The sequence below is a fragment of the Thrips palmi genome, unplaced genomic scaffold (assembly GCF_012932325.1).
Source record: "Thrips palmi isolate BJ-2018 unplaced genomic scaffold, TpBJ-2018v1 HiC_scaffold_12, whole genome shotgun sequence".
NCBI lineage: Eukaryota > Metazoa > Arthropoda > Insecta > Thysanoptera > Thripidae > Thrips > Thrips palmi.
The window spans coordinates 4837517-4862676 of NW_023144623.1; the positions used below are offsets into that span (position 1 = coordinate 4837517).

Consider the following 25160-nt stretch of genomic DNA (forward strand, 5'->3'; position numbering starts at 1 on the left):
CCCCACCCCTCGTCTAAAGGGCCGCCCCTAAGCCACCCCTCGCGGGCCCGTTGACCCTCGTCAAGGCTTCCAGCCGACTCTAGCTCGACATGGACATGCAAAGGGTTGACACGTCGACGCCGAGGACGCCGACGACGGAACGGAAGCCGCAGCCCGGCCAGCCCGCATAGGGCCGTAGGCCGTAGGACGCGTCCCATCGCCGGCGTCCCCATTGCGGCGCGGTCCCCGCCACCCCCAACTCCCCCACCCCTCGTCCCGCGTAGCCGCGTAGCGCGTAGCCGCCGAGATGCAGCGCGCGAGACCGCGAGACGCTGCCGACACCGACAAGTGCAGCGCTCTGGCGGCGTGCGGCTGAACTCGGCCGTCACGAACAGCTGGCGAACAAGGCATTATTTCTTGGCGGCCGCTGCGGTGGCTGCCGCAGCGGCGGCGGCTGGGCCCGTACGCTGCAGCCGCGGTGGCGGTGGTGGCCGGCCGTACAAGCCGCGGCCCCCGCGCCCCCCGTGCCCCCCGACCCCCTGATGGCTGGCGTGCTGGCTGGCGTGCGGGCCGGCCGGAGGAGCGGAGTAGGAGTAGGAGTACCCGGCGGTGTCTGCAGCTCGGCTCGGCTCCGCAGCTCCTCGACCGTACGGCCTAAACGCCAAACGCCGCCAGTTTGAGTTTAGTTCCCCGGCGACGTCTCCGCGAGGCAGACACACACGACCGCGTCGCGGCGCCTCCACACTCTCGCCGGCGACCCCCGCCGCCGTCGTCCGTCGTCTTGGACCGTCGTGGACCCCCTCGCCGCCGGGGGCAGTGGTAGTGCAGTGTGGTGGTGTCAGTGTGCATTGGGATAACAGTGATGACAAAGGATACGTCGTCTGCAGCTCGCTGACCGCGGACTGCTCGACGGTGTGCACGACGCTGGAGCGGCCGGAGCTCCGCGAAGGGCCGTCCCCGTCCCGGCCGTCCGGCAGACGGAGGCGCCCGCTGGAATAACGGGTAAGTCCGGCCGGCAGGCCTGTGGCTGCCAGTGGCCCGGCAGCATGCCGGCGGGCCAGGGCCGCCAGGGCCTCGCGGTGCTCGCCGCGCCACCCATGCCACACCTGGAATGTGAGTCGCAGACGAGGAGAGCGCAGCGCGGATGGATGGGCCAGGTAGGGCCGCACAATGGGCCAGAAGACCGGTGGAGGCGGCCAAAACTCGAGACGCGTTTCGAGCTCCAGAGTCGCTAAATGGGACTCGAACCGAGCGTGTGACCCCACCGATGGATTGCTCTCCGAACGAGGAATGCATTGGTGGGGTCATACGCTTGGTTCGAGTCCCATTTAGCGACTCTGGAGGTCGAAACGCGTCTAGAATTTTGGCCGCCTCTACCGGTCTTCTGGCCCACTGGGCCGCCCCGCCGGCTGCGGTGCTGGTGCTGCGTGCGGCACTCCGGCACGGCCCAGCGAGTCCGACCAGGGAGACCAGGGCGGCGGCGTGGCGGCCACACCTGTATGACAGTCACCTGCAGCGGCAGCAGCGACCCGCGCGGTCCAGCCGGTCCATGCGGTCCATAGACTCGCGATGACCCGCGCCGCAGACTGATTCCGAGAGTCGTTTTCGTCTCTCTGACACGCATGGGGGGGGTCCCGTGTCGCTGCGAGAGAGACAGAGCGACGGAGACGACTCTCGGAATCAGTCAGCTGCTCGCCGGAGGCAGATGCGGTGTCAAACGTCAAACCCATTCGGCCGCCGCCGACGTGGTGGTTTGGTTTGGACCGCGGCTTCCATCGACAACTGGGAACGGCTGCCCCTCCCCCTCCCCGCACCTGTTTTGCGAAACACGGGGGGGGGGGGAGGTGTCTAACTGTGAAGGGGAAAAAATAAGGCACGTCCGCGTGCGTTTGCGTGCGTTTGCGTGCGTTTGCGTGCGCACGCCACTGCAAAGTTTTGCATGGAGCGAACAGGTTGTGGGTGGGAATGGATGGATGAATGGGCGGGCACGACCACAATAGAAAAACAAATTAAACCAAAAGCCGAAGCGGAGTGGATGGAGCCCGCAGCGGGTGGAGTGGAATGGGAAAGGGTTTTGCAAGAAAGGTAACAGGCTAATCTGTGCCTCAACGTCTCAAGTCTCCCGACAGCGCGCGCCTTGGAAAGGAAAGGCGTGCTGCTCCGTTTTCTTTCTCGAAACACTGCAAGGCAAGTGAAACAGGTGTTGTCAAAAATTGCGATCAGGGCTGGGCGCGTACCCAGGATTTTCCTTTACGTAGTTTGGTGAGGGGAGCGGGTGCTTTTGCATTGCACATTGCCTGCCTTCGGAGTTCTTTGAGGAGGTCATTCCCTCTGGGTTGGGTGCACTGCCACAGCTCGTCGCGCTGTCTGTCCCGGACTCTTGGGGCGTTCCGCGTCGGTGCGAAAGAGACGGCGAGTGACGGAAAGGACTCTCAGAATCAGTCTGCTGAACAGGGTACGTAGGTCATGACGGTCGATGCCACCTCGAAAGGTTGTAGCGCATGCTTGTGTGCCTTCCCTGTTTTTCCTTCCAGTGTGCGTCGTGATGCCTTCCGAAATGGATGCACCGGGTAGGGCCGCGGAGCCATGGCGGAGCCTAGCCGCGGACCGCACACGGCGAGGGAAAGGATAAAGGTCTTGCGTGTCCGCCGAGCCAGCCTGGCGCGGCCCGGCACAGGCAGGCCGTGACTGTGTGACCCTGGAGTCCTGGAGTCCTGGAGTCCCTGCCTCCAGCGAGCTGCCGGAGTGCCTGGAGTCTATCTGCCGCCGCCGCCTGGCCGCCTGCGCTTTGGACGGGGTGAAAGGAGATGAAGCGAATCCGTCTTAATCTCAACGCAAAAAAGAAAAGAAATCCGTACTGTATCTACGCCAACCATCGCCCTCCGGTCGTCTGAAAGCCTCTCGATTCCGATCTGCGCCGCGGCCAGCATCGCCTCCTCGGCGGCAGCGCGACACGATTCGAAACGGAAGCAGAGAGAGAGAGAAAGAGCACCGCGGTGATATCGAGACATCGAAGCCAGAAACCGCAAAAATGCCTCGGGCTTTTTGGAGTGGCGGCTGAAACGCAGACAAAGAGGGGAAACAGAGCGCGCGGGCCAAGCGGATCGGCAAAGCGCGCCAAGCGCCGTGGCACGCCGTGGCCGTGCCATGCCGTGCCGTGCCGTGCCGTGCCATGCCGCGGGGCCAAATAATGACCGAAAGGGGAAGTCATGCTTGTTGTGCCTGCCGGCCAGCCCGGCCAGCCTCCCTCCCAGTGCAGCGTCATTGTCCCTCCGTTGTTTAAACCGCGGCCACTACACTGCCGATTCGTGAGGCGCCAATTAGGGAGCGGCAGGCGCATCCTCTCTCTCGCTCGCACTCGTAGGACTTCCGGTACGGGTGCGAGAGAGACAGACCGACGGCCGCCCTGCGCGGGTTCACCCTGCTGGGAGTTCCGCAGGAGGCTCACCGTCTCTCTCGCACTCGTGGAACTTCCGGAATGGGACAGACCGACGGCCGCCCTGCCCGCTGGGAGGGCCGCCCGGGAGATAGGCAACCCACCGGGTGTCTTCGCAAACCTGAATGTGGAGCAGCGGCGAGAAATTTTGGTGCAGGTTTGAATCTGAATGTCTATTTCCCATGTGGTTCATCGAGCCTGCCTAGGGAACCCTCAGAAGGTAGGCAACCTCAACCAGTTGCCTGGTGCCTTCGCCTCGAATCTGGGCACACTGGACGTGGACACCTACAGTACAAAGCCTCCACTGGGTAGGCAGCCCACCAGGCCGTCGCAAAACTACTAAATGTCGTGCCTGATAGAGCGTCCTCTGCGTAGGCAATCCACCAGACGCAAGTCTGTGCCCGAGAAAGCTTCCTCTGAGTAGTAGACAATCCGCCCGGCACCTTCGGTTAGGCGACCGCAGGGCGTGACAGGTGGGCGCGGCCCCGGAAGGCGCGCGACCCGCGAGCATCGCGACAGCGGCGACAGACAGCCCCACAGGTTGACCCGGCTTCCGTCATTGCGATGCGAATGTGAATGTGAAGGCGCGCGCGGGCCGCAGGGCACCGCAGGGCACCGCAGGGAGTAGGACGACGACGACGGAGGAGGAGCAGAGCTGCTGCTTCAAGTGGAGTGGATGCGAGATGTGGCAACGCCATGGCAACGCGCTCGTTGCGCAAGGAGAAACATCTCCATCGGCCTGGCTGCAGTCTGCCTCATGGCCCGGCGCCCGGACTGGCCGGGTAGTACTCGGCGGCGCGGGGCATAACTCACGCGGCCGTGCCTCCCCTGGTCCCTCCTAGTCCCCAGTCCTCGGTGTCATTGACTCCCCAAAGCCGGCCGGCTTCCTAGAGGCCCTCGTAGAGGCCTGCCCCGCCGCTTGGCCACGCTTGACCGGGCTCGGCGGCACGCTGCGGGCTGATTCCGAGAGTCGTTTTCGTCGCTCTGTCTCTGCCGCACTCATGAAGCGTCCCGTGTAGGTGCGAGAGAGACAGAGCGACGAAAACGACTCTCGGAGTCAGCCTGCTGGACTTGCTTGACCGGTCCGCGGGCCACGCGGCCGCGCCAACAACCTCGCAAGTGGCGGCCGGTGACTCGAGGGACTTGGGGGACTCGGAGAGTTGCGGGGGTTCGCGGCGGCCGGGCATAATGAGGATCATCGGACCGTAATGGGCCGCGCTGGCGCTGCTGGCGCCACCTAGCGGCCGGGCCGCGAGGCGGACAGGTGGAGAGGGAGAGGCGCCCTTCCTGTATGCAGGGTGCACGGCCTAACTGGACCGCCCCACAGTGGACCAGAAGACCGGTGGAGGCGGCCAAAACTCTGGACGCGTTTCGAACTCCCGAGTCGTTAAATGGGACTCGAACCGAACGTGTGACCCCACCAATGGATTCCTCGTTCGGAGACCAATCCATTGGTGGGGTCACATGTTCGGTTCGAGTCCTATTTAGCGACTCTGGAGCTCAAAACGCGATTAGAATTTTGGCCGCCTCCATCGGTCTTCTGGCCCACTGTGCGCCCCGAAGGTGCCCGAAGACGCGTTTTGGCTTGTCGTGTGTAACTGGGCGGGGGCGTGGCGGCCAGCGGGCCGATTCCGAACAGCACTTTCGTCGCCTCGTCTCTCTCTCCCACACCCCTGCGGGACGCCCTATGAGTGCGAGGGAGACAGAGCGACGAAAGCCCCGACGACGTCGCCGACGACGTTATCCCCGTCTTCCTTTGTCTGCGCGTTATCGCTGTGGGAGTGCGGCCGCGACGACACTGCAGGGACGACGGCGTCCTTCGCCTTGGACTTGGCAGTGACCGCCGCGACAGCCGCAGACCTGGTGCAGTAGTGGTTTGGCCATTTGGCAGTGGTGTGGCCGTGGCCGGCCGGCTGGGCGTCGCGGAGCGGAACAGGCAAGCCGAGCGTCTTTCCGGCAGTGAGAACGCGGCAAAGACGAATTTAAGGCGTCCGTCAGCGTGCCCACTGACGAGCGTCATGCGCGGCAAATCAGGAAACCGAATTCGGAAATGAAGTTCCCCATGCAAGCTAGGGCGGATCCAAGCATCGCCCTGAGGAAGGCGGGCACTTCTTGCTGTACACTCACAGGTTCACAGTGTTGCAGTTGCACACGGTAAACCGTCGCTAGGCGGTTTCGCCTAGCCATAATTGTTACATGACTGGTAAGTCACAGTAGCACATTGGCGCCTAGTGGATGTCCAACTCGACTAGGCGGTTTGGAAAACCGCCTAGTCGCCAGTCTGAATTTTTCATACCGCCCGGCCGTCCTCCCGCGCGCTGGTCGGAGCTGGCGTTTCTGCCAGCAGCCTCTACCACATTTCGCCTAGTCGGGCAGGCAATGATGTGCAGTCGGGCGGGCCGTCCCCCGGCAAGCCGGGTGGGCAGTCCTGTTCACGTGACCAGGCTGGCTGAGTTGGTACATTGGCTCAGGATACAAAAGAGGAAGTAAACAGGAAATTAAAAAATTAGGTTTATTGACATCTAAATAATTTTAACACTTAAATTTTGTCCCTCTATTTTTAAATGACTCCTCTTCATCGGAAGCCTAGAACAAGGAAAATAAATTTACAATCGAACACCAAAAGCAGAAGTTAGCTCAATTTATATAAAATGGGAGCAACTTGTACTTACATATTGCTAAAATAGACCACAAAATAAGATGGAAAGTTGTAGGTTGTCTGGGCCAATTTGATTCCATGAAAGTTGGTAGCTGCTGCGGCAAGTGAAAACAGTAAACTGGTGTTCAGTATCCTTATCGAAGGCCAAGTTTCCTGACTTCTCTTGATCGGAAGTCTAGAATAAGAAAAATAAATTACACTCAAACACAAAAGACAAAAGTCAGCACATTTTTTATAAAATGAAAGAAACTTGTACTTACATTTTGCTTGAATAGCCCATAAAATAAGAAAATGGATTGTTGTAGGTTGTCTGGGAAAATTTTGAATCCAAGAAAATATTATTTCTATGTTTGATTGCCGCTGCGGCAAGAGAAAACAATGAACTGGTGTTCAGTATCCTAATCGAAGGCCAAGTTTCGTGACTTCTCTTCATCAGAAGCCTAGAACAAGGAAAATAAATTTACAGTCAAACACCAAAGACAAAAGTCAGCTCAATTTTTATACAACGAGAGCAACTTGTACTTACATGTTGTTAATATAGCCCACAAAATAAGAAGATGGAAAGTTGTAGGTTCTCTGGGCCAATTTGATTCCATGAAACAATAATTTCATTGTTTGGTAGCTGCTACGGCAAGTGATAACATTAAACTGGTGTTCAGTATCCTTATCGAAGGCCAAGTTTCATGACTTCTGTTCATCGAAAGCCTAGAACAAGAAAAATAAACTACAATCAAACATCAAAGACAAAAGTCAGCTCAATTTATATAAAATGAGAGTAAAGTTAATAACATATTGCTAAAAGATAAGATAGGAAGCCTTCTGCCCGCTCATGTATTTAAAAACATATTTGAGGACAAACTACATTATCCTGGCTAGAGTAAAGGTTAGTTTCCTGTTTTCAGAATGTTTACTTTTCAGGTTAGTTGCAAACTTATTTATCAAAGGTAAACCATTTTCTAAAACCAAAGCAAAGGCTCTCGGATTAAAAATTCAGATTGTGGCAAATTGAAGGGTAATATTAAGCAAAATAGGAAGAAACAGGACCGAGGCCAAAGTACGCTTCTATACATTTCACAAGATTTTTCGCCTTTCAAGGTTTTATTTTTATAAAACGAATACTACGAGTTTATCACTTACCTGCCCATCCTTTGTGCTCTCAAGCCTTGCGAAGTAGGCCACCTATGGCCAGTAAGTTGTTCACTTCAAATAGTTTTTCGATGAGACCGTGAATACATGACGAGTGAGTGACGCGCGCGCTTCAGGGAGAGAGACGCTGGAGCGGGCTGGAGCGGGGAGGAATCCGTAGTTGGGGAGGGTCCCGCCAGAGGGCGACGGCGCGGCGGGGCGCTCTAGGCGAAATCGCCTACTGGAGTTACCACAGTCGCCTACAGCCGCCCACTGGCAGCAGTTACGAGGTCCCGTGAAGATAAGCGGTTCTTCTTAAAATGTGGTAGACCTAGCAAAAGTGATACAAAATTCCGCCTACTCGACCTGACACAATGTGACAGTGCCGGCACATTCGCTAGCCGGGCTTGGCGTCTTACAAAACGCCTAGCGACGGTTTACCGTGCACTCCACCTTGAGAGGAGGGAGTCTCAAGGCTCCACGGAGTGCAAAAAAACCCGTGGCGGGCGTTGCTACCTTTGAATCCGCCCTCGCATGCATATAGCGCGGCCAACATTAGCGAGATAAGCAATGACAACTGTTAAACTCGCAGACATAGTCTTGGATTTTTGTCATTTTTTGCTGCAGTTCCGCATAGCGGCGCTCAAGCGAGGCTCCCCGGGACTAGTCCAGCCGCAGGACTCCGCAGGACACGCCGCCTTGCCGGCAGCACCCTTTTCTTTTTATTTCCCTGCGCGTGCAGAATTCACGGCCAGCGCGAAGGCGGCGAAGGGCACGGCGCGGCCCGGTCCTATGTAGGCCGCCAAGTACCATTTGTCATGGAAGGAGGAGGGCAGCGCACCGGCCCTGTCGTCTTCGTCGCTCTGTCTCTCTCGCACTCATGGGGCGTCCCGTATGGGTGCGAGAGAGACAGACTCGCGGCCTCCCTCCGCGGCTCCGCGGAGATGATCGTGAAAGACAACGGAAGGAAAGCGCGCGCTGCTTCGTTGTTTCGTTCCTGAAAGCGCGCGCGACGTTTTATGCGCATTTTTTCGCTCCGTTACTTTGCAGTAAAGATCTGTCGGTGTATATTTTACGGTGGCTCCCCAGATTGGCCGCCAGCAGACTGATTCCGAGAGTCGTTTTCGTCGCTGTCTCTCTCGCACCTAGACGGGACGCCCCATGCGTGCGAGAGAGACAGAGCGACGAAAGCGCTTTCGGAATCAGTCTGCAGGTGGTCGCGATTGCAGCGATGGTTGTCGCGGGGCGCACGACCATTGGCGCACCACACTGGAGGGTGACGGATGGCCTGACGTGCTTCGAGGCTTGGAGTAATACTGTTAGGGAGTCCTAACTAGAGCTGCACCTTTCTGTTTGCCAACGCCCTGAAGGCTTGATTTTCAACTTAGAGACTTTCCCAATAGCTCATCTTGTCACAAAAAGAGTGAGGATTTACGGGATGCAAACAGTTTGGAGCTAACCCATACCGTTTCGGAGTTCAGGGCGTTTCTGTGTGTGGCACTAGGTGTCCGGCGAATCGTAGAGAGAGAAAGAGATAGTTTCTGAACTTTGCCACCATATAGCTCCTGACTGGGGCAACTTAGAAGGTTCTGGTTTTGAAAAATGGATTTAGAAGGCGAAGGAGATGGACGGGATGTAATCAGCATCGATGAATTCGGTCGGTTTCATGGAGTGCCGTTCCGACCGGGTGGTTTTCTCTCTCTAGCATTCGTCAGGACAGCTCGGCCCACCGCCGCGCCAGTTAGGACTCCCCACAGTATTACTCCAAGTTCGAGGCACGCCGCCAGATGGCGCTTCGATTGGAAAGAGATGGAAGGGCCGACAAAAGCAGCTTTCTTGGGGCCCAACCGCCCGACGGCCCAACGCACTGGTGTTACGGATTAAACACTTTCTCGGTCCAATCAAGACGGTCCGGTGGCGAACCTCGAAGACAAAAGCCGGCTCGGCTCACGGCCTGCTGCCAACAACAAACCCACCGACGGAGAAATCCGAGGATGTAATTAATTAAGAGTGTGACCGCACTGGAGGCGCCGCGCGAAAAGAGAGAAAAAAATAAACAAAAGCAAACCGACAACGGGTCTAACGGGATGGCGTTTCAGCTTCAACGGCGGGAGCTCCGCGAATCGACAAAGAAATGGACGAAAATGCAGGCCAGTTAATTAATGGAAAAGAGATGACTGCCTTTAAAAGAGCCCAAACTGGGGTAACTGGAGACAAATTAGACAAATTAAGGATAACTTGGGACAAATGTGAGGAACTTGAGACAGATTTGGGGTAACTTTTAACCCGCGTGTTTCTGTTTGGTCGTTTGGTCACTGGCTCCAAAAAAAACCGTGCACTTTTCTTGTTTACGTCTACTACTTTTTTTTTGGACGGAGCTAACGAGGGAAGAGTCATCACATGAATCTTGATCAAGATTAAGATCTAGTGTCTCATGTTGCTCATGTTACCCGGCTGCGCCTAAAGTTACCCCGGTTGGCGGCATCGTGAGCCTGATCAAACCACGTCGACCCCAGGAACACGGAGGAAGAAAATTTCTTTTAAGCTATTTAATAGCCCATATCCAGCAGACTGATTCCGAGAGAGGTTCTTGTCACTGTTTCTCTCGCACCTTGAAGGGACGCCCCCATGAGTACGAGAGAGACGGAGCGACGAAAACGACTCTCGGAATCAGTCCGCAGCTTGGGGTGCGTGCCAATAGTGCACTGCAGTGACTTGTCGTGGGATGGACTGTTGCCTGCTTTCCTGCGAATAATGACTGTTCGGATTCCGATGCCAAGGCTGTCGCATGGCTGTCGCATGGCTGTCGTCCAGTCCGGGGCAGTCCAGGGGGTTGGGAGTGAACCGAGAGCTCGGATTCCAGGATGGGTGTATCCAGCACGCGACCTGGCAGGCGAGGCAGGCCTGCCCACGCAAACGGGGCCGCGGCAGTGGTCCGGACGGCCAGGGGGGGGCGGGGCGGGGCGGGGCGGGGAAGGGCGGCGGCGGTCCAGGCGTCGTCGCCACGACGGCCAGCGCAGCGCAGGGCAGGGCCTTGCTGCTGCGGCCACACCTGTAGCAACAGTAGGAATCGCTTTGCAGGAATGCTGCAAGCCGGCGGAGCCGGCGAAGCGGCAGACTGATTCCGAGAGTCGTCTTCGTCGCTCTGTCTCTCTCGCACCTGTTACGGGACGCCCCGCGAGTGCGAGAGGGACAGAGCGACGAAAACGACTCTCGGAACCAGTGTGCAGGCGCGAAGCGGCGGCGGCGTTGCCGGATGCCCGACCATTATTGTGGCAAAAAAGGAGGATTTCGAGCTGAGCGCGAGTCGGCCGGCACGGGGAGGCACGCGCACGCGGCACGCGCCGCCTACAGTGTAGCGTTAGCGTGGGGCTCTTGGGGGCAGGGCCAGGCAGGGCGGTGCGTGCCGGCCCAGTGCACGCGCCGTGATTGCAGGTATTGTAGCGCCGCGTGTGCGTGTGTGTGTGCGTCCGTGTGTGTGTGCGTCCGTGTGTGTGTGTGTGTGTGTGTGTGTGTGTCCGTGTGTGTCTGTGTGAGTTGGCGTTCGCGGTTCCTCTTGATCGGCAGTGCAGGGCGGGCGCGGGCAGCTCCGCCGGCCTTGCTTGCCTTGCTCGCCTGCCTTGCGAACACCGACATTATCTTTGCAAATCACACCATTGGCAAGTCGGGACTTCGGGACCACGCCATTTCCCTGCCTTTGTTGGCGTCCCATGCAGTGCAGGCTGTGCAGGCCTTTACAGTGCAGGAGGGAACGACCCAGCGGGTCGGCCCTGTAAGGGCTGAGCGTCCGTCCTTAGAGGATGCTAAAAGGGCTCGGTCTGCGAAAGGAAGTCTCTGTCTCTTGAAGGTCTCCGCGGTTTGCTGCGCTCCGCGAGCCATTTAATTCAGGTTAATTAAAGACGTTTAGGTATTTAAGCCAGCCAAGTGCGTCTCCTCTGTAAGGCGAAAGGTCTTTGAACCTCCAAGGTGCCCTGTGGTGCACGATTGGACTCGAATATAAATTCCGAGCGAACGTTACTTGTCGAATGAGTGGATTCGTTATCAGCAGACTGATTCTCAGAGTCATTTTCGTCGCTCTTGCACCTAGACGGGACGGCCCACGAGTGCGAGAGAGACAGAGCGACGAAAGCGATTCTCGGAATCAGGCCTGCAGCGTGACGATTTCGAGGTGTCCGTGTACCGTTGATGAATATCGCAAGGCTAAGGCATGAAGTTTAGTACGTAGTGCTGAGACCCCCCCCCCCCACACACACAGACTCACACACACACCGACGCACACTCACACGCACAGCGTCACTCTTTGTTTCGTCACCGCTCGCGGCTCGAGGCTCATGGCTCAAACTTCCCATGGAGTGCCTTGCAGGTACTCCTGCCTAACCCACCGCCCCAGAAGCCGACGGCCGGCACGCCCGGTTACCGTTACGGCCTTGTGCTGTACACCAGGAACTGGGACAGCCACCTGCGACTGAGTGTGTGTGTGTGTGGGGGGGGGGGGTGTCCCGCCCCCTCTCAATACCCGAACCGAAGACTCGGCCCGACTTGGTGCACCGCCTGACCGGCCTGGCGGGCCTGACCCCGCGCGTTGGCGGTGCGCCGCCGTCGCACAGTGGGCCAGAAGACCGGTGGAGGCTGCCAAACCTCTAGACGCGTTTTGAGCTCCAGAGTCGCTAAATGGGACTCGAACCGAACGTGTGACCCCACCAATGGATTGCTCTCCGGACGAGGAATCCATTGGTGGGGTCACACGTTCCGTTCGAGTCCCATTTAGCAACTCTGAAGCTCAAAACGCGTCTAGAGTTTCGGCCGCCTCCACCGGACTCCTGGCCCACTGTGCGTCGCCTCCTCCAAGCCGGCCGTGTCGCAGGTCGAACACCTCGCGCCCAATTAGCAGTGTGGCGCGGGTGGCCGGCCTGATAGCGGTCCAGGCCGGTCGCTGTCTGTCTCTCTCGCACCCGCGGGCACGCCCCCCGAGTGCGAGAGAGACAGCGACGCGACGACAGCACGAGTCACCGGGCCGGCGGCCTGCAGCAGAGCGTCGCCTCGCTTTGATTGGGTCCCGCTGCCCCGGGGCCAGCCTAAGGCCAGCCTGCCTGACTGCCCGACACTATCGGATGCATCTCCATCACTGCGGGCGAGGCGCGGCCGAGGCGAGGGCGAGACGGATTAACTGTTTAATGCTTTACGATCGTGAGGCCGAGAGAACACAATCCCGTCTCACCTTAACGAAGGAACGAGGGCCCCTCCGAGGTGCACGCCGTTGCCTGCTGCCTGCCTTCGCCGTGCCGGGGCTGCACACTGATTCCGAGAGTCGTTTTCGTCGCTCTGTCTCCCTCTTCCTCCCCCTGTACGGGACACCCCATGAGTGCGAGAGAGGCAGAGCGACGAAAACGACTCTCGGCATCAGTCGGCGGGCTGCGCTGGGGCTGGGTCGGGGCTCGCCGAGGTGTTGACACCTGCCTATAGCGGGTAACCAAAACCACCACCTCCGCCGCCGCAAGGTACACCGCGGGAAGCAAAGTCCCATCAACTCTTCGCGTATAGATTCGGCCGGAGAGAGAGAGATTGCCACACAAAGGTCCGTTCCGTCCTTCTTTGTGTTTTCGCTGATTCAGATTTATATTGCGGTTTGCGCGGCGCCCCGGTGGAGCCGTGGAGCCAGGCCAAGCCAGGCTGCATCCTCGATACCGCCAGCTGTGCAGACTGATCCCGAACCACGACGGCGTCGTCGCTCTGTCTCTCTCGCTCTCACGCGGGCGCCCCGCAGTGGTGCGAGAGAGACAAAGCGATCGAGCAGCACACTGCGAAGCACTCGCTCTCCAGCGCGCCGGCGGACGCGGCGGGGCCGACGTGTTGCGGTACCCGCCGTCACCCTCGTGGAGCCTACGGCCTACAGCGCTTTCTGCTTCGCCCAACTATGCGATACTTTTCCCGATCGAGTCCGAGTCCAAGGGGGGAAGGGGAGGGGAGGAGAGGGAAGGCCGCCCAGCTGGCCAGTCCAGCTGGGAAACAGCGAGCCGGCTGCTCGATTTCGATTTCGCCCGGTGCATTGTCTCACCTCAATTTTCATGTGTTTGTCTCTCTCTCTGTGTGTGTGTGTGTGTGTGTGTTGCGCCACACCTGTTGACGTTCCTTCCTCCCCCGCGTCGTCCATGGCCGCACCGCGGCCGCGTGGCTGTCCGTCCGTGGCGCGGCGTGGCTTGGCCCGGGCGGGAAAAGGTTTCCACGCTTTCTCGCCTCACATGCCCCCCCGGCCCGCCCTGGCCTGGGCCTGGGCCCGCCCCTCGCGGCGTCCGTCCGTCTGTCTCTGTGTGACTGCGCCTGGACTGCGCCGCACGCGACGCACGCGCCCCCGCACACACTTATCCAGTCCATTTGTCGGCCCGCCGCGGCGTGGGCGGGCCAAGGGGCGGACGCAGTGGCGCGGCGTGCGTGCCGGGTCGCCGCCAATGGTTGCCGCGCTAGTTTGCCTCTTTCGGCTGGATTCCGGGCGGCCCCCGCGGCCACAGCCCGCATGGCGGCACAGCGCACAGTGGGCCGGAGGCGGCCAAAACTCGAGACGCGTTTTGAGCTCCAGAGTCGCTAAGCTGGACTCGAATCGAACGTGTGACCCCACCAATGGATTCCTCGTTGGGAGAGCAATCCATTGATGGGGTCACACGTTCGGTTCGAGTCCTATTTAGCGACTCTGGAGCTCGAAGCGCGTCTGGAGTTTTGGCCGCCTCCACTGGTCTTCTGGCCCACTGTGCGGCGCGGCCGGGCGCGGCCCACCCAGACCAGCGCGGTGCCCTGCATGTCGGCAAGCCGCGGGCGCAGTTTTGCTTTCTCCGGCGAGCCGCTCCAAATTTTTCAGCGCCGGCGGCCGGGATCGAACCCGCCAACCCAACCCGCGCGCTCGAGCAGTGCAGCAGTGCTGTTGAGCGCTCGTCTGCTACAAGCACGCCAGCCGCGAGCCCGGGCCGGGCGGGCCGCACCGCAACACGCCGAGCTAACAGTGCATGTATGGTAATTGGCTGGTTTACAGGCCAGTGCCTCGCGGCCAGAGCCTCGCCTGCGTTTCCTGACTCTCTCGCGCCTTTGCGCGACGCCCCGCGAGTGCGAGAGGGACGGGGCGACACGTGCATTCGGAATCAGCCTGGGATCCCTCCGGCGTTGCATCGCCACGCGCCGCCGCCTATGCAAGCGTCTTTTTCGGCGGACCCTTCCCGACGTCGTGTCGATGACGTCACCGTGTTTATGAATGGCCGCGCCTCCGTGCCGCACTGCCGTACGCACTCTTTATAGTGCTTTCTCCCGACTTGGCTTGACTAGGCGGCAGCCTGGGGCCTGAGGGAGAGGGACGATTTGGAAACTCATTGCTGCTGAGGCGCCAACCCGCCTTGTTTAGCAGGCGTCTCTCTCTCTCTCTCTCTCTCTCTCTCTCTCTCTCTCTCTCTCTCTCTCTCTCTCTCTCGTGTGCGCTGCGCAGAGGCACGTGCATAACTAGACACCGACATACATCAGACAGCGCGAAAGAAAAGCTCCATGCTGTATGTACGCGCGTCCCAGTGTGAATGTGAGAGAGTTGGCAGGTAACCAGTAGTAATACGTAGAAAAGCATCGACTAATGATTCGACATGAAAATTTTCTCCAAAGTTTAAGTATAAACGGTACCTGGTTTTCCCAGGAACCCCCTAGAACAGTGGTTCCCAACCCCGGGGTCGCGACCCCATTTGGGGTCGCGGAAAAATTTTGTGGGGTCGCGGCATGCTACCTGGGGTCGCGTGGGGTCGCGAGTTGGCTCCTTAGGGTCGGTCAGTACCAAGCTTGGGTGTCAAAATTAACACAGCAAGACAGCTATGAATTGAAAATTAGAGTGTCTCATTACAAATTTCAGCCCTCTATTTTAAATACACTCAAACCCTCTAAATTCGGCCAAAATTCAAAATGTGACAGTTAATTTTCGACCCCCCCCCGAAAAAGATGGGGTCGCGGGGGGTCGCGTAATTCTGTTTCTGGGGTCGCGAAAAATTTTGGAAGCCGTCTCGGGGTCGCGGGCTGAAAAAGGTTGGGAACCGCTGCCCTAGAAATCGCCTATGTCTTTACCGTAGGCTTCCTGGGAAAACCAGGTACAGGTACCATTTTTACCGTGTAAATAATGAACTTTAGCTGTGTTGGAACCCTTGGGCATAGCCCATAGGGCGAGTCAGAAGCATGTAGCATCGTCGAGTTGGAACGCTGGACGGCCGAGTGGACGGGCCCCTGCGGGGTGCGCTACCGCCTCTGCAGACTGATTCCGAGAGTCGGTTTCGGCGCTCTGTCTCTCTCGCACTCGTGGGGCGTCCCGTACAGGTGCGAGAGAGACAGAGCGACGAAAACGACTCTCGGAATCAGTTGGCTGGTCTGCGCCTCTGCAGCGCTTGTCTCCGCGCCGCAGGCTGGCTGGCTGGCTTGGCTGGCCAGTTCGCTGGTGCAGCAGGATCCCTGCTGACAATGACCCCCGAGTCCCTAGTCCGAGCCTCCAGGCACGCTGCGCCGCGCTGCACCGCTGCCTTGGCGCCAGTTTTGGTCAGCGCACGTCGCGGGCACCGTTAACACACGACGGTCCCACATCGGCCCCGCCGCGCCCCACCGCGCCCCGCCGCGCCCCGCCCCGCCCCGCCCCGCCTTTAGGGGGCCGCCATTCCGCGCCATAGTGCTCTCGTCTTCGTTTTGCTTCGTGTACGCCAGCCACGCCAGCCCGGCCGCATGAGCACCTGAGCGTGGCAAAGCCCCTCCCCCTCCCCTTCCTTCTCCAGCTGCACCTTGACACTGCCTCTTCGCTTCATTACTCCGCAGTGCTTTAGCGCGATGCTTCGGCCGATTCCCGCCGGGGAAACTAATTAAGATGGACTTGGCCTGCCGGCCTGCCTGCCGTTCCGTTGGGGGCCTCTCTGTCTCTCTCGCACTCGTGCGGCGTTCCGTGTCGGTGCGAGGGAGACAGAGCGACGGAACGACTCTCAGTGTGCCGGGCCCGGCTTGGCGAGTACTACTACAGGGTGTGCCGCAAGCCGCACTCGGCCGTACCGCACCGCCCTGGAGTACCCTGGGGTATCCTGTGGCAGTGCAGGCAGCGCATGCAGCGCTCACTCACAGTGCAGCGGCGCCGTGTTCCGGAGAACAGATTTGCAGCACACAGGTGTGCTGCTGCCCGGCTGGAGTCCTGGAATCAGTCCGTTCCGTTTCAAGTGCGGCCGCGACCTGCACTGCAAGCCGCCCGCCAGCCCGCCAGGCCAGTCGTTTCCCACTGAGTCTTTGCTGGACTCTATTTGCTGGAGTGTTTGCTGGAGTGTTTGCTGGAGTGTTTGCTGGAGTGTTTGCTGGAGTGTTTGCTGGAGTGTTTGCTGAAGTGTTTGCTGGAGTGTTTGCTGCAGTCTTTGCTGGAGTCTTTGCTGGAGTGTTTGCTGCAGTCTTTGCTGGAGTCTTTGCTGGAGCCTCACTGGAGTCTTCGAGGGGGCCACCACCCCCGTAATCCTGTGTACAAATTGGCTGGTAATCTCTGGTAATCCATGGCGTAATCACGTAATCCTTGACAAAATTCCGTCATTTTTCAACGTTTTTAGTCATTTTTCAACGTTTTTGAGCTATTTTTCAACGTTTTCGAACCAATTTTCGAAAATTTCACGCGTAATCCCTAGTAAATTTCCCGTAATCCCGTAATCTTGTGTACGCCTGAAATGAGAGTGGTGGCCCCCTCGGGAGTCTTGCGGCAGTCTCGCTGCAGTCTGCGCTGGCCATCATTGTACGGTCCGGCCCCCTCGGTCACGCTCTGATATGCATCATGGCACACCACCGGAGGCAGACATGGGAAAAATCATCGAAATGGAAGAAGACAGGAGTACTAAGCCCCTCCCCGCGGGGGCCACTCGGGGCCACTGTGAAATAGAATGGGGAGTTGTATAGCGCAGTCCAGCGGGGCCTGGCCATTTCGCCTGGAGCGCCGGCCTCCCGTTTTGAGCGACGTGTGTGTGTGCGTTCGTGCGTGCCTGTGCGTGCGTTTGTGTGTATGTATGTGTGTGCATGTGTGTGTACGATGCATACTTTCACGGACCAAAGCAAGGCGAAGGAGCGCGACCTGCGTTTGTGGTGCGTGTCGGGGCGGCGTGGGGCCGTCAGTCAAAGCACCCAAAAAAACCCCTTAAAAGATAAAGAAAAAGTACTGGTCAAACTGGAGCACACACCACTGCGTGTTCTCTGACCCAGCCGCTCACCAAACGCAACATGTTTTTTGACATGAATGTTTTTGCGCGCGCGCTCGCGTTGCGAAAGTGCCCGATTTGGACATGCATCGATTTGTCCCAGGGGATGCACGACCGCGAGCACGGCAGCACGGCGCGCCCCGGTTGCATGTCCAGCCTCGCATCACGCAGCGCGGGCAGCGCACCGACTCCGCGAGTCGTTCACGTCGCTCTGTCTCTCTCGCACTCGTAGGGCGTCCTCCATAGGTGCGAGAGAGACAGAGCGACGGTGCGGCCGGGCCGAGACTACGCGAAAGCACTGCGGGCAGAGCACTGCGAGGCTCTCTGCGGAGCCATTTAGACGTTGCGTCATTTGAACGAAACGAGAACCCGAGCGGACCGCGCGCTGGTGGGCGGAAGTCACGACCAAGTCACGATGGGGCGTAAGGTGGAGTGAGTGACTGATTCATTGGGACACGCCAGGCCGCGCCAGGCCACGCCTCCCGCAAGGTTATCGGCGTGACTTTAGGCCCATCGCCCGACCGCGGCTCGGCCGGCCCGGCCTGGCGTGGAGTAGCCTCGCGGCCCTCACGGCGAGGGTGTGCTCTTGCACCGTGTGCTAACGGTGACCGCTCTGCCCGCTTCGCCTCGCTGCCAGCGGCGGCGGCTGGTTCCGAGAGTCTCATTCGTCGCCCTGTCTCTCTCGCACCCACACGGGACGCCCCATGAGTGCGAGAGAGACAGGGCGGCGCCGCCCGCTGGGATAGCGATCGGGAGACAGAGATGTGATACCTCACGGACACCCCTCTCTCAGCACACTGCCAAGAATCGCGACGTTTGGCTGGAGTGAGCTTTTCTTGCTCAGGGAGTTTCCCTGGTTTCTACCTTTACCGCACTTTTGATGTCATTCGACTTTTCCAGTCAGGAAGCTGAAATCAATGACTCCTGCAGGCGGCACCGTCTGATTCCCAGTGGCCTGGTCACGTCGTTGGCTCTGTCACACCCGTACGGGACGCTCCATGAGTGCGAGAGAGACAGAGGCCTCGGAATCGGTCTGCGAGCCAGACCATCCAGGCCGCTGTAAATCAGGCCGGAACAAGCACCTGATCTCATAAATCGAAGCCCTCTCCGCGGCACCGCGCCACGCATTGCGACATTAACGAACGAACGGGACCCTCCAGCCGGTCCACTGCAGTGCTGGAGTCTCCAGCGCGGCTCCGCGCCGAGCTAAAGTTCAGCGAGGTCGATCTGCCTCGGCCGCCGCGCCCCGCCCCGCCCCGCCCCGCCCCGCCCCGCCCCGCCCCGCCGCGCCGCGGCTTGCTGCCACGCCCCCCGCGGTACAGCGCGGCGACTCGCGGGCCGAGTAACGTATCGCCGATGAGTTATAAGCCCGGTAGCCGCGCCCGGCCCGGGCCAGGACCGCTTCGTCTCTCGCACTCACGGGGCGCTGCGCTGGGTGCGAGAGAGACAGAGCGGGGCCAGACTGCCGCACTGGAAGGACTGGAAGGCGGCCAGCGCGTGATTGCCCGAGCCTCACCGAGCCTCGGCATGAGCAACGGCGCCAACCATTCGTCCGGACCTTTGTTGTGTTTCGTCTCGATCCCAAGCGGTCTCTCTCGCACTCGAGGAGCGCGCTGTCGAGCCCTCGGGGGTGCGAGAGAGACAGAGCGACGACAGCCCGGGCTAACGGCAGGCTGGACACCTCGCCATGTGTGGCGGTACGCCGGTACACTGGGAGACGGTGACACCGCGGCCGTCCGATTGCATCTGCATCCAGGGGCTGTCTAGCGGGCCGATCCAGTCGCGTCGTCGCTCTCTCTGTCGCACCCGTGGGGCGTGCCGGCGTGCCGCGGGGGTGCGAGAGAGACAGAGCGACGACGCGACTCTCCGGAATGGCTCAGCTCCGTGCGTCCAGTGGGTCGCGACGCCCGGCTCTGGTTGCACGCTGTAAGTAGACGCTACGTCGTGGCGCCGCACCCTGCCTGCCTGGCCGCCTGGCCGCCTGTCAGGACGAAGACTCCTTCGCTGCGAGGCTGGCCGGCTGGCCCACCACAGCAGCCTGCCAGCCGCAAAGGATCGAGCGCTAAAATGGCCAAATCGAACGAACGCTATTTTTGTCTCGGTGGCGACTCCGCTCCAAGCGGGCAGCAGGCTGATTCCGAGAGTCGCTTTCGTCCACACGGGACGCCCCGCGAGTGAGAGAGACGGACACGGTCTGCAGGCTGGGCAAGGCAGGCTGGGTAGGCAGGCCGTGCCTGGCAGGGAGGGCACGAGGTGACCTTTGCGTGTCGTGCTCGCCAGTGCACACTCCACTGCAGTGCTCTGCAGGCTGATTCCAAGCAGGCCTGCCCCTCTCGCTCTCGCGGGCCGTCCCGAGTGGGTGCGAGAGAGACAGCCTGCTGCCTGCCTTCCTAGCGCCTTCCTGGCGCCGCGCCGCTCCGTTGCAGGATTTCCGCTATGAATCCGCTCCGACGCTTGTAACGAGTGCACCGGGCTTCCTGCGGGGAGGAACGAGATTTAAATCTCGCTCCGGCCTGGAGCATATCGGCGGAGAAGCGGTTGGCTTCCAGTTGCCAGTGCGGCGGCGGCGGTGGGGCGTTCGCAGCTCGAAAAGGAAAGAAACACGAAGACAATCGCCGCGGGGCCGCGGTCGGTGTTTGAGGACCCAGCGAGCTATGAAGTCTGCTGTGCCGACTGGAGACTGGCGGCCGTCGCCGTAGGCCGCTGGAGGCCGCCTCGCTCCAGCACGGCGCTCCAGCACGGCGCTCCAGCACGGCGCTCCGGCACAGCCAACGCCTTACTGTAAACCAAACTAGAACGGGCCCTGCCCTTTGTCTTGCGAGGCAGCTGCAGCAGGGAGGGGACGGCGATGGAGCCGTCGCCGCTCTGTCTCTCTCGCACTCATGGGGCGTCCGGTAGAGGTCGCGATGCGACAGAGACAGCAGAGCGACGAGCGGCGACGAGGCGAGGCACGGCCTGCAGCGCGAGCAGCGCGGCCCGAGCGCCTGCGAGGTAGGCAGCGGAGCGTCCCGCGCGCCGCAGAGCCTCGCCGGGCTGCACCCTCGACTTCGCAGGCGCTCTCCGGCTGACGAGGCGCGCGGCACACAGCGTATGCGGCCAAACCCCTAGACGCGTTTCGAGCTCCAGAGTCGCTAAACAGGACTCGAACCTAGCGTGTGGCCCCACCAATGGATTCCTCGTTCGGAGAGCAATCCATTGGTGGGGTTACACGTTCGGTTCGAGTCCCATTTAGCGACTCTGAAGCTCAAAACGAGTCCAGGATTTTGACCACCTCGCCCACTGTGCGGCGCGCGCTCTCTTGCTCTCGGCGCGCAATCGCGCTTTCTGACAAGGAATTCGAAGAGAGAAATAAATCGAAAACGCCCGAGCCTTGATGGGCTTTCAGCGCGTCACCACCCGCCGGGGACGTGAGTCAGCAGATGGCGACTTCTGAGAAGGCGTTTTAATTCAATCATGTACGGACCGGCAGGAGGCAGCGACAGCCGATGCCATTGCGATAAGTCGCGGAGAGACAGCGATGGACGGACAGACAGACAAACAGACAGACAGACAGACAGACAGACAGACAGACAGACAGACAGACAGACAGACAGACTGGCGGGCGGATAGAACCGAAGTGTAGTCTGCTCGGTGGCTGCACGACTTTTCCTCCGGGTGAACGACTCCATGACTCCGGGACTTGGCCGCAGTCCGGCCCGTCATGCTTAAAGTGATCCCAGAAGCGCCCCCCCCTCTTGCACACCAGTCGGCCCGCAGTGGCCAAGTCCTGACTCCAAGAAGTCCAGATTGACTCCAAGAAGTCCAGATTGACTCCAAGAAGTCCAGATTGACTCCAAGAAGTCCAGATTGACTCCAAGAAGTCCAGATTGACTCCAAGAAGTCCAGATTGACTCCAGGACCGGATTGACTCCAAATCCGGATTGACTCCAAATCCGGATTGACTCCATGTCCGGATTGACTCCATGTCCGGATTGACTCCATGTCCGGATTGACTCCATGTCCGGATTGACTCCATGTCCGGATTGACTCCAAGTCCGTCTATCCACGAAGCGTACGTGCCGAAGTCCCGACTTGGCAACCGGAGCGCCGGACAGACGGACTAACAGACAGATAGACAGACAGACCGGTAGACAGACCGACAGACAGTTTGGTTTCCAACAAGTTTTTATTGAGGGACTTCAAACCACTAGCACAATGTCAGGGATGATGTAGGGCAGTGTTCAAATGACAGACCGACAGACAGACAGGCCGACAGACAGACAGACAGACAGACAGACAGACAGACAGACAGACAGACAGACAGACAGACAGGTAGAAACTGCAACGTGAGCCTAATTGCACCGAGGCCCAAGCATCCGGCCGGTGTATCGAAAATAAAGACGTTACGTGTCACGGCCTCACGGCACAGTGTGCCAGCGAAGTCGCGCGCGCCGCGCCGCCACACTTCTCAGAGATTATGAAAAATAAAGGCCGTCATTAGCAGTGGCGCGCGAGGCGTGTCGACGTGTCGCGTGTCGTCGTGTCGCCGCGTGTCAATGCGTCGTGGGAGAAAGGCAAAAGGCAGGGCAAAGTGATGTAAGCCCGATCGCCTGCCGCCCCGCCGCGCCAGACCCGTCAGCGCCGCGTTGCGGGGGCGGCGGGGGCGGCGGGGGCTTTGTTTCGATATCGTCGAGTCCTAGTCCAGGCCGAGCGATCCAGCAGGCGAAGCGAGCCGCCTACGGCCCGCTTAATATCAACCGCGGCATCTGACTGGCCGTGAAAGTGTCTTTAGGTGTTGTTGTTGTTGTTGTTGTTGTTGTTGTTGTTTCTGCTGTATGATTGGAAAAAGAGAGTACGTGCGCCACGCGTGACGGCCTGCACCGGCCTGCACCTTGCCGGCGCTCCCTCATCCCCGCCGCCGTCATCCGGCAGACTGATTCCGAGAGTCGTTTTCGTCGCTCTGTCTCTCTCGCGCTCACGGGGGAGTCCCGCCTAGGTGCGAGAGGGACAGAGCGACGGAAGCGGCTCTTGGAAGCAGAGTGCAGCACTGCTGCTTTACCTGTCCAAGCGCGTCGCGACGCCGCGACGCCACCGCGGTCGTGGAGAGTGTGATGCCGATGCATCGTATGATTACCGCACCGCACCACGCACCGCGGCGCCGCGCCTAATTGATTGATTTGTGTGCGTGTGTGTGTGAACCTTTTAAAAACAATGCGGCTGCCCTCTCACGCCTTTCGGGCCCGTGGCCTCTGCCCCGGTCGGCCTCTGCCCCGGCCGCGCCGCGCCGCCGCCGGCGCCGGGGCCTTTCAGACTCACTATAGCGCCGCGCCGCCTGACGCCTGATGTGATGTGAAGCTCCCCGTGCCGGCCGTGCCGCACAACAAGCGGCACTACTTTCTCGCGTTGTTTTTGCCGCCGTTGGCGTCCTCGCTGGAAAAGGCAAAAGGCAAAGGGAGGCGAGGGCAAAAAAGTGGAGAGGCGAACAGGACTGCACAATGTTAAGAAGCGCGCGGCGGGAAAAAAGAAAAAGAAGCGTGTGTTGTTGTGTTCGAAGCGGGCCTCCTCGCCTGCCTAGCCCTTCGCCAACTGCAGGCTATCCTTGTGTCGGCTCCCCTTGGGTCGGCTCACCTTGGGTCGGCTCCCCTTGGGTCGGCTCCCCTTGGGCCGGCTCCCCTTGGGTCGGCTTCCCTTGGGTCGGCTCCCCTTGGGTCGGCTCCCCTTGGGTCGGCTCCCCTTGGGTCGGCTTCCCTTGGGTCGGCTCCCTTGGGTCGGCTCCCCTTGGGTCGGCTTCCCTTGGGTCGGCTTCCCTTGGGTCGGCTCCCCTTGGGTCGGCTCACCTTGGGTCGGCTCCCCTTGGGTCGGCTTCCCTTGGGTCGGCACCCCTTGGGTCGGCTCCCCTTGGGTCGGCTTCCCTTGGGTCGGCTCCCCTTGGGTCGGCTCCCCTTGGGTCGGCTCCCCTTGGGTCGGCTCCCCTTGGGTCGGCTCCCCTTGGGTCGGCTCCCCTTGGGTCGGCTCCCCTTGGGTCGACTATCCTTGGTCGACTCCCCTCAGCTACACTGGCTACACTCCCAGCTCTTCCAGCAGCTCCCCCCTCCCCCATGGCCTTGAGACTCCAGGGCCAGGCAATGGCATGCATGACGGTCGTTCGTGGCGCTCCCCATGAACATGAACGCCACGAAGGCCTTTGCCGCCTTCGCCGCTTTCCGAAGAGAAAGGAGCCGAACGGGAGGAGGAGCCGCGAGCGTGCTCTCCCATGGGCCATGGCGGCCGTGGGCTTTCATTACACTGCCCGCTTGTTACACGCCAAGGCGAGCCAAGGCTTGCCGCCTTGCCGCCGCGGGCATCGCCACCGGCCGATGAAAGTGAGCATGCATGCATCGGCCGTGCGGTCATGCAGCGACCCGCCCAAGGACCCGCCCGCCCCCCAGTGGGCTAGAAGACCGGTGGAGGCGGTCAAAATCCGGGACGCGTTTTGAGCTCCAGAGTCGCTTAATGGGACTCGAACGGAACGTGTGACCCCACCTATGGTTTCCTCGTTCGGAGAGCAATCCATTGGTGGGGTCACACGCTCGGTTCGAGGCCCACTTAGCGACTCTGGAGCTCAAAACGCGTTCACAGTTTTTGCCGCTTCCACCGGCCGGCCGGCCCACTGTGCGCCCATGCCGCTCCGCTCTGTCTCTCGCGCACCCTTACGGGACGCCCCACGAGTGCGAGAGAGACGGGGCAAGCCGATGTCCACTATCGTCCCGATGTACGGTCGGCCGGCCGGTCGAGGCGGAATGAGACTGGCATTCCGTTCGGAGACTGGCAGTGACCGGCAGCGGCGCACACGCGATGCGTTACAGTGCTACGCCGGGGGAACTAGTTTTTCATGCCATTGTGTTATTGGCTGGCTGGCCGTGCATAACACTTGTAACACTCCGCGGCCCGCGAAAAGATCAACATTTCCTCGTCGGGTGGCGTTGGCTTGCTCGAGCAGGTTGAGGAGGCATGGAGTGCCCTTTGGTGTTCGCCGTTGTCGGCAGACTGACTCGTTTTCGTCGCTCTGTCACTGTCGCACCTTCACGGGACGCCCCATGAGAGCGAGAGAGACGGAAACAGTGCTCGGAATCAGCCCGCCGAGCGCCTTGCCCTCCTCGTCCCGGGAAGGACAGAAAGACAGGCCGCGCGACAGGACGCGAACCCGCTTCCTCGAGCGCCGGAAGCCGAGCCGCTAACCACTCAGCTACGCCGTGCCTGTCGGCCCTGGCGGCCTGTCCCCGTTGCCGATGATCACAGCGACGCATGCGCGGGAGGGTCCCCTCCCTTCCTCTCCCCGCCAAACTTAATCACAACGTGAGTCGAGATTCAAGCCAGCCGTGTCCAAAACGCGCGGTAACAGTGTAGCTCCACTCATGCGTCCGGTTTGCGCGGGGCTTTGGGCTTCGCGGAGGGGGGGGGGGGGTTAAGCGGCGTCACCAGCCAAGCGTCTTCTTGCTAACGGGACACCCGGCGGGGCGGGGCGGGGCGCGCCAGGTATGTATAGGAAGTGGAAGTGGGAGGAGTCGGCGTGAGTCGGCGCGTCCTGAACGTCCTGAACGTGTGCCCCCGGGCGCGGGGCGCGGCCGCGGGGCGCCACCACTCCACGCCGCCGTCGTTCCGCCACTTCACCCACTTCATCGCCTCCGCCAGCAGCAGGCTGATTCCGAGAGTCGTTTTCGTCGCTCTGTCTCTCTCGCACTCGTGCGGCGTCCCGTAGAGGTGCGAGAGAGACAGAGCGACGAAAACG

At 60.2% G+C, this 25160-nt stretch overlaps 1 protein-coding gene across 1 annotated transcript; it reads right to left on the minus strand.

Annotated features, from left to right (window-relative positions):
• Positions 1-5913: 5913 nt before the first annotated feature.
• Positions 5914-7368, minus strand: LOC117640053. The gene is made up of 5 exons (XM_034376272.1): positions 7212-7368; positions 6601-6779; positions 6335-6514; positions 6088-6249; positions 5914-6001 (listed from the first exon to the last, which is right to left on the minus strand). Exons 2-5 carry the CDS (start codon positions 6684-6686, stop codon positions 5938-5940), a joined length of 492 nt encoding a protein of 163 aa, XP_034232163.1. The 5' UTR covers positions 6687-6779; positions 7212-7368; the 3' UTR covers positions 5914-5937.
• Positions 7369-25160: the final 17792 nt, after the last annotated feature.

Coding starts and splice junctions, on each gene's coding strand:
- LOC117640053 (XM_034376272.1), bottom strand. CDS start 6,686: ATGAAATTATTGTTTCATGGAATCAAATTGGCCCAGAGAACCTACAAC. Junction 6,515..6,600: donor GTGGGCTATATTAACAACAT/GTAAGTACAAGT, acceptor TCCTTGTTCTAG/GCTTCTGATGAAGAGAAGTC. Junction 6,250..6,334: donor ATGGGCTATTCAAGCAAAAT/GTAAGTACAAGT, acceptor TTCTTATTCTAG/ACTTCCGATCAAGAGAAGTC.